An 8,798-nucleotide genomic window follows, 5' to 3' on the forward strand; every position below is an offset into this window, starting at 1 on the left:
AATAATTTTAAATATAAATATACGAAAATAAAATGAACTTAACCCTACTTAATAATATCTAAAATCTTTTCATCTCCTCCACATCTATTCTTTTCAAAATTTTGCACCAACCCCTTGGCTTCTTCCTGACACTTTAATTTTATTTATCCATCCCTTAGAAGCAAAACTATTGTCACACATCATCGCTTCATAACCATTTCAGTGAACCATTTCTTCTTAATCTAGAAGTTTTTAAATCTAAACATATGTTTTACTATCTCCATCATATTGCAAAAATCAATAACCAATGGTATATGGTCTAACCCATATTAAACCAAAGTTTTGGCATTTGATAATATTAATAAATCCTCCTAATCAATGGATGACATAATTCCGTAAGGGCTAACATAGCAAGTTCTCTCATATTACATTGTGAATTTCTTTCTCACTATTTGTTGGGTTTTACTTAACTAGATTGGTTTGGATTAACTCTATGAGGTGACTTACTTGGCTAATAAGTAGTTGAGTTAGACTTTTATTAAGTGGATACTTTTAGTCATGTCACTTAGTGAAAAAGAAGAAAAAGAAGACAAGAAAAAATGAGATTTTCTCTACATAAAATAAAAGTTTGTAACTAGAGAATTTCTTGATTGGGATTAAGTCACAGATTTTCTTTTTCATATCTATAAGGGTGTTCTTGCTTGAAGAAGGTTTGGGTTTCTCCATTGGAAGTGTTTTCTAAACTTTAAAATTTGAAGCTAGGGTTACTAGTTTATTGTGGATGCCATTCTTGTGATCTTGAGAGACTTATTGTGGTGATCTTCTTTGTATAAATTCTCTTGATAGTGGATTCAATTTCATGCTCCGTGAATTTTTTCCTTTAAGAAGGGTTTTACACATAAATTCGGTATTCTAGCTTTCTTTGGTGCTTGATGTTGTTAATTGTATATCTTTCTTAAAGGGCATGATTTTTAGCTTCCATTGTCATAAATCTCTTGGGTGGAAAAGAGACCTCCTTTTCAACACTATTCTAATCTCAAGAAGCTCCAACTCACCAACAACTTATTAAAAAGTCTTTTTTTATTATTGCCCATTTTGCCACGCCTATCCATGATTGATCTAGTGGAATTAAAATCCTCATCAATTAACCAAGAACCGGTCCAAATATTTCATAGGCTCTTTATTTTATCTCAACATATATTTTTCTCTTCCCAAACCACCATACTCATAGATAGTGCTAAATATCCACATGACATAAGCACTTGTACCTTTTAATAACACAAAAATTGAGTATTTATTCACACTTGCAGTCCATTGCTCCAGCAAGAAAGTAATTAATCCCACCAAAATACTACTAGGTAGACCTTGGGTTTGGTTGGCAACATGACTCTATTGTTAATATAACAACCCCTCCCTAAAATATGCAGCATCGTTGAAATTCTTTTTCTTGCTTAGTTTTCTGAAGATAAATAAAATTTAGGTGCTTGTAACACAATATCCCTCAGCAGACCTCTCTTCTCAGCCTTACCCAAACATTTGGTACTTCAGAATTGCCTAATCATAATGGTATGGCAGGTCTCATATCCTCATTACTAATTTTTAAGAATTGCAAGAAAGCCATAACCTTCTCTTAGCTATCAAAATATTCACTCTACATCAGTCTTCCCTAAATCAATCCCAAAGATCTTAGCAATATATAATAATTCAATAGTAAAAATATTTGAAAAATTAAGACGTCTTAAAAGGTTGGCTTTAGGACCTAAGGATGAAGGCCTCTTCTTGGGGGGATCTCTAGAACTCCCACTTGTCCAGCATGTTTCATTATTATTTTGGTATGAGTATATTGTTCTCCCTTTTTCAGAAAATTGATGCTCCTTGTGTGTTAAACATGACCCCTTTTTTTTAATCTCAGGAAAATGAATTTGATTAGGCTAAGCATTAATGATATCATTCTCATCTATATTAGCCGACTGCCACTCTTGTTTCTCAGACTCCTCTTCTTAATTTACTTGCTCACACCCTTGGAATTTAATAATTTCTTATTTATATTAATCTTGTCCCAAATTTTTTTCTCCACTGAAATTGTTTTCCCCTTCCACTTTTCCTCCACTACTGTTATATTTTCTTCCTCTCCAGGGCCTTTAACTTCATTCTCATTAATTTTTATCTCCTTCTCAATTTGCATAAGACATTTCCCCCCTTATAAGATAAGTTATACTTTTGTAAACAAGTTCTCATAGATGAAACTCCTTTAAAAGGTGTCTTTCATTTCTCCCATCCTTTATCACCCGTAAATGATCATTGCTTTCATCTGGATGCATCCATTTATAAGCTTTTTAATGATATATTTTTTCACCTCCATCTTCGCCTCATTAACAAGCCCACTAGCCATCACCTTGGTAGATTGAGGTATATCATAAATATTATTTACAACCACCTTACAATCTTTAGATTGATGCATAATAAAGTTATATGATGTGATTCGGACCACACTAAGTTATCTTATGCATCGATACAACCTAGGGACCCTATTTTCTTGTTTCGATTTATTAGTTTTTTTTTCAGAAAATAAGAATTTCGGTTGTCCCGTTCGAATGCGTGAAGGTCGCGTTTGAACGCCCTCGTTTAAATGCTTACATACATTCACACATACAGAAAACACGAATTGTACATTCGAACGCGCTCGATCCTAGCCGAATGCGATCGGTGAGAATACATTATTTTTTAGTTTGGCTATTAGATTAGCCTCTTAATATATGGATGGCAACCTAATTGGGGATTATGAATGAATATTGAATTTTCTTCGCTTTCTTTTCTACCCTAACTCTTCTCCCCTCTCATTCAAACCCTAGCCGTGTGTCATCTCATTGCCCGTTACCTCTAATCCAAGGTTCCGAAAATCGATATCGGGATCGGGATCAGCCGTTCGAAAAAAACGATACATATCGGCCGTATCGGCCACCTGTATCAGATTGGACTATTTTAATTAAATAAAATTCTAAATATTATTTAAAAATATTAAGAAATTTCTAAAAATTTAGAAAAATTATAAGAAATAATAATTACTCACATATAAAGCCTAAAAAAAAAAATCTCTCTCCCTCCCTCTATTCTTTCCTATCCCTTTAACTGTTAGTTTAAAGTATCAATTCTCTCCCACACTTTCTCTTTCTTTCTATCTTTCCCTCTCTCTCTCTCTCCCTCAGCCTCTCTTATTTTTTATCTTTCCCTCTCTCTCCCTCACTCTCTCTTCCTTTTTCCCTCTCTCTCTCCCTCACTCTCTCTTCCTCTTTCCCTCTCTCTCTAGCTGTTGGTTGCTACTGTCAACAGTAACTGACAACTGCAGCTGACAGTTGCAGCTGCCTATAGCTAGCAGCATAGCTGTTGCTATATGGCCAAAGCCAGCCAACTGGTTGGTTTTAGCTCGCATCGGGATCGGCTATAGCCAATCCTGATCCGTTTCAGTTGATCCCACTCGGGATTGATAGAAACTAGAAACTATGCTCTAATCTATCTCGACTACTGAGTCCTTCCTCCTTTTTTGGATCTCAATCAACTTCTTCCCCCTCATCCTTATTCCTTCAACATCACGTGCCACCAAATCCATCACCATTATCACCGCTTTTATCACCATCATCACTATCACTAATTATCTCCACCTTCACTACAATATTGCATATTTTTGCAATAGGTGTAGTTAGAATCTACGAAGGGCATGGATATCAAAAACATAGATCAGAAAAGATACGAAACGACGATCACTGGTTTTATAATTTTCTGACTATGGAAGAATATTTTGAGATTATTCTCCTCCTCTAATTGCTCGGATTGCTTTCTTACATTTGAGCTTGGTCAAGAATGGACGCACGATACATAACATTATATTATCCACAATATCTAGAACGCCAAAAGTATGTAAACACCATCTTTGTTAAGGAAAACCCAACACCCTAACCCAATGGATTTCTTTTGCCCCTGTTACTCTAATATATTTTTTTCTAAGGAACAAAGGTAAGAGAAGCATTACTAATGTTTACCTCTCGTTTTCACTGGACCTCTTTTATCCGATGGTTATTAGGAAACTCCACTTAGAAAGATTTAAATCAAATGCTTCAGACTCTCCAATCAAGCTTCCAATTCAAAAGATTTTTTATAATAATCTATAACCTTTTTACAGATATCCAACCATTGGATATAGTAACCACCATACACCTTCCAAAATTAGTCTCATTTGATCATTACCTCCTCCAAAGCTCTCACCATCACATATTTAGAGTTATCCTTACTCAATTCCATCTCTCTCCTCTAACCTCAAGGAAAGCAAAAAATTGATGCCGTAATTACCTACACTAAAAATAGGCACCGAATTGTGACAACTCATCGCCTAGTGGCCTTTTTCCTTATAATAAAAATAATGATCACTCGTTAGAGAAGAACTAGAGCATAGTACCTCCACATATAAAGTATTCTTCTTCTCTAAGGAGCCCAGGAGAATATCCAATACGATAGAGGATATCTATCGTCCATTACATATTTTCTTGTCACATTTAATGCTACAATTTTAGAACCGTGCACTTTGCCAAAATCCAAATATCCTAGATCTCCCAAGCTCACACTTGGATCGTTCGATTGCATCCTTTTTGCTCGTCCGCCATCAGTGGATCTAGGGATATGAGCCTCCAACATCCTTTCCTCTTATCTAAATGGCAAGGGCTAAGAAACCAGATTTGAAACCACTACAACCCGAATCAAATTCGTTATGTGATCTTTCAACAACCTTGGGAGAAGAGAATCGCCTAGAGGAAGATGTTTCGGAAGAAGATGCGATCATATCTTTTTTTTTTTTGAGATAATTTCCATAAACTCATTGTATTCATTTAAATCTCGACAGAACAATCCCTACCCATGGGTGGGTGGGACTAGATTTTACAAGGTTCATTTTGGTCAGCTAATCTAGCTAACAAGTGGGCTATGGTGTTGTTTTTCCTACTCGTGTAATAGATCTTGATGTGAGGGAGCTTATACAGCCAACGTCTGCACTCTTTGACCAAATTTAGGATTTTCCAACTAGTATTTAAATTGTCCACAACCTTGACCGCCTTGACCACAACTTGGGAATCACTAAAGAGCCAATAATTTGAAGTCGCACACGTTTTGGAGATCTCTTTTAGCCCTTCCAGTAGTGCCAAAGCTTCCCCCATCCTAGCGTCAGCACAGTAGTTGAGAATTAACAATTTTCCACCGCAAATGGTATCTGAATACTCACATATAACGATTCTGATACCTCCCGTGCATCCTCCTTTCCATGAAGCGTCGACCCAGTAGATAGTATCGTCCAAAGATGGATAGTCGACTTCCTCCTCTGCCACCCCCTCCATAGTTGAGGGGGATAATTGGTCCGTGCAACCAAGCCGTCAGTTGACAAGTCTATTAACATTCGCTAGTATCTCTATCGGGCTTATCTCCTCACATTGAAATACCTAGCTATCCTGGCTTTCTAGATAGCCACATAATGGAGTAGGCAAAAGTGGTTGGTCGGTTGAGCAAGTGCCACTAAGCTTCATGATCCACTGGTCCAACCTCAAAGGGCAGCTGTTGACCTTGTAGCCAAGGCTTGAGGCAAACCACACCGCCCTAGCCAAGTTGCATCCTAGAAAAAGATGCTCAATAGTCTCGGTCTAGGATTTGCAGATAGTGCAAATGGCAGTGATGGAAGTAATGCATTTATGCAACACCAATAGTACAGGTAGCGCTCCCACAACACATTGCCAGATGAATTTTCTAATTCGAGGGATGGAGTTGCTTTTGTGCCAGATAATCTCCCAAAGTTTCTTCATGTGGCTTTGGTTTGATGAACTCGCCAAGTTGGCTTCATGGCGATGCATGTAGAAGGATTTTGTTGAAAAGGTTCCTGAGGTAGTGAACTTCCATATTAGCTTATCCGGGCTTGCGGTTGTAGCTGGCCCCACTTTGATGTTAAGGAAAGTAGACGCGATGTTCTCCAGGAAAATAGTGCGAACTAGTTCTTCCTTCCAGATTCTGGCCTCCATCAAATGGTTGACGTGGGTCACACCCTAAGGTAACTGAATGGATTCCAACTAGAATTGAGGCACATAGAGATCCTCTGCAATCTCAATCGTGTTCTCATCACCCACTATCCAACAGGCTTCTTGTTGTACCCAGTTCCTGACTTGCATGATGGAGCTCCAAACCCTGATTTGCTTTGCTTTCTAGCGGCATTCCAAAAGGATGAGTTCCTAAAATACTTAGCCTTTAAGGTGTTAGCCCATAGGATATTTGGCTTCACCAGCTTTCTCCAAGCTAGCTTAGCAATGAGAGCTTGGTTGACTGCATCCAGTCTCTTGATGCCGAGTTGACCAAAGTTTGTTGGTTTGCAAATCTGATCCCAACTTCTGAGATAAATGTTCTTCCTTCCATTTTCAAAACCCCACAAAAAATCTCTCATGATTCCTTTCATCTTGTCCAGTAGGCTTTTGGGTAGGATGTTTGATGCCATGAAATATATAGGGATAGCACTTAACACCAACTTGATTAGAGTTAATCGACTAGCATGCGACAACTATTTTGCTTTCCACCCCGCCATCCTATTTTTAAACTTTTCTACAATGAACCTGAAAGCCTCAGCTGTAGATTTTGGTAGCAGTAGTGGATTGCCTAGGTATCTGTCATGTTTGTCCAAAGTTTTCACCATCAGCTTATGTAGCACTATATTTTTTAGATCTGCTCTAGTTTTTGAGCTGAATTGGATTGCCAACTTCTCGAAGTTGATAGCCTGCCCTGACCAAGTGCAGTAGAGGTTGAGGCTAGCCTTGATGTTTGTCGTCTCCTTCTCATTTGCCACTCCAAAGAGAAGCAAGTCATTTGTGAACATGAGGTGGGAGATTGGTGGAGCTATTCTAGTAATCCTAATGCCTCTGATTCTATTTAGCTTCATGTCATTTTCAAGAAGAGAACGAACATTAGAGCCAATAATGAATGGGTATGGGGATAAATGACACTTTTGTCTGATGCCTCTAGAGGGGTTGAAATATCCTTCAGCTTTGCCATTAACCTCAATTGCCAAGGTAGTGGTTGAAATGCAAGCCATAATTAGACGAATGAATTCCTCCAGGAAATCGAAGAGCTTGAGGGAATCCCCAATGAAATTCCACTCCATTAGATCAAAGGCTTTGAAGAGATCAGCCTTAATCATAAAATTCTATACTTTGCTTTTGGATCTTTTGAGAAAGTGCATTACTTCTTGAGCTAGAACTTGGTTGTCAATAATCTGACGGTCAGGAATGAAAGGATTTTGTGCCGGTGAGATGGAGCTGTGTAGCGACTTGATTCTAGTGGCTAGCAATTTTGAGATGACTTTGTAGGTGGTGTTGCACAAACTAATTGGTCGATAGTTGCTCATCGTAATCAAAGCCTCCTTCTTTGGGATGAGAACAATATTAGTCCTATTCATTGTCTTGTCCATTATTTTGGTTTAGAAAAATCTTTTGACTTTGTCTTCAATGGCTGCGCCTAAGTATTACCAGTGCATTTGGAAGAACCTTGTGTTCAACCCATCGGGTCCAAGGGCCTTATCCGGAGCGAGGCTCTTTAGGGCTGAGCAAATTTTATAGGCCTCCGGTGGAGATCACCCGCTGCTCTTGGGTCGATTTTGGCCAAACCATGCTGTTAAGAAGATGATGGTTCCAAACAGAGGGAGGGTTACTTGAAGTGAATAATGATCTAAAATGCACCACAAAAGCTTCTCTAATTTTATTTAGGCAATAGGTCCATTCTATGTATGAAAGAAGTTTGTGTTTTTGTCCCCTCATAGGAGCCATCTAACCGAGTAGAAGAGAGTGCACCAAGCTAGGGACACTAGAGCTTTGTCCAATCTTTCTCTGATAAGGTAGTTAACCTCCCTTCTATTGGACCACGTATAAGCCGAACCAGAGAATCCCAAGTCCATAAGGCCAGATCTGTTGATCCAATTAGCAAAGTTCTCTAGTCTTCTGCCCACCGATTGAAGGCCTCCATCTTTCTTCGTTGCCTTCGAGATGTTATTAAAGTCTCTCATGTAGTAGTAAGGGAGGTTGGAGTTGGCCATTAACTGGTTGATCTTGTTCCAGAGAGAAGTATGATTTGAGTTGTGCGGGTTACCATAAACTCCCACAAAAATCTAGTCTAACTCCTGCAAGGGACCATGGATGTGGGCAAAATTAGAGTTATAGTCAGCTTCCAAAATCTCAACTCAAATGCCTCTTCCCAAAGAAGCCAAAGACCACCAGCATGGCCATTAGGTTCAACCACAAAGGAGAGTTTGAGGGGGAGGTTAGAGATGATTCTTCTAGCTTTTCTTTGACTGCACTTAGTTTATAATAGGAAGGCGATCTTGGTCCTGGTGCTGTGGAGGATACTCTTCAGATTGCAAATTGTCGATGGGCCTCCACACCCTTGACAGTTCTAGGCCAAGACGTTCATCAGGCCCCCTGTAGTGGGCCTGCCTCGCTGCATCCAAGGGAGTTGACAGCATGTCCGTCGGAGTGATTTGTGTTGTGCCATTGTCATCTAGGGCTAGTAGATATTGAAGGAGAGGTCGCTAGGATTGAGAGGTGAGGGTGGTAGGGGCCTTTCTTTTACCTAGTGAGTAGACGGTGTTTTTAGAGGCTTGGGGTTCCGATTCTATGCCTCTATGGGCACGAGGCTTGTCATCTTTCGGTAGAGTTGTCCTCTTTTTTGAGATAGCCGTTGTTGTAGTGTGAGGAGGGAGAGAGGCCGCAGCTAGCCCCAAGTGTTCTAGGATACTATTTGCATGGCTGGAA

The 8,798-nt window shown here is 39.2% G+C and overlaps 1 protein-coding gene across 1 annotated transcript; it reads right to left on the minus strand.

The window, feature by feature from the left end:
- Positions 1 to 6,133: 6,133 nt before the first annotated feature.
- On the minus strand, positions 6,134 to 7,156 carry LOC140775660 (uncharacterized). Its single transcript, XM_073119046.1, has 2 exons — positions 6,612 to 7,156; positions 6,134 to 6,515 (listed from the first exon to the last, which is right to left on the minus strand). Exons 1-2 carry the CDS (start codon positions 7,154 to 7,156, stop codon positions 6,134 to 6,136), a joined length of 927 nt encoding a protein of 308 aa, XP_072975147.1.
- Between the last annotated feature and the right edge of the window lie 1,642 nt (positions 7,157 to 8,798).

Source organism: Typha angustifolia, chromosome 14, assembly GCF_048772165.1.
Source record: "Typha angustifolia cultivar Huaian chromosome 14, ASM4877216v1, whole genome shotgun sequence".
NCBI classification, from domain to species: domain Eukaryota; kingdom Viridiplantae; phylum Streptophyta; class Magnoliopsida; order Poales; family Typhaceae; genus Typha; species Typha angustifolia.

Bases quoted from the DNA above. Each gene is read 5' to 3' on its own strand.
- LOC140775660 (XM_073119046.1), bottom strand. From the start codon at position 7,156: ATGGAGTGGAATTTCATTGGGGATTCCCTCAAGCTCTTCGATTTCCTG. The intron at 6,516-6,611 runs GTTCATTGTAGA...GTTGGTGTTAAG, and splicing joins TCTACAGCTGAGGCTTTCAG to TGCTATCCCTATATATTTCA.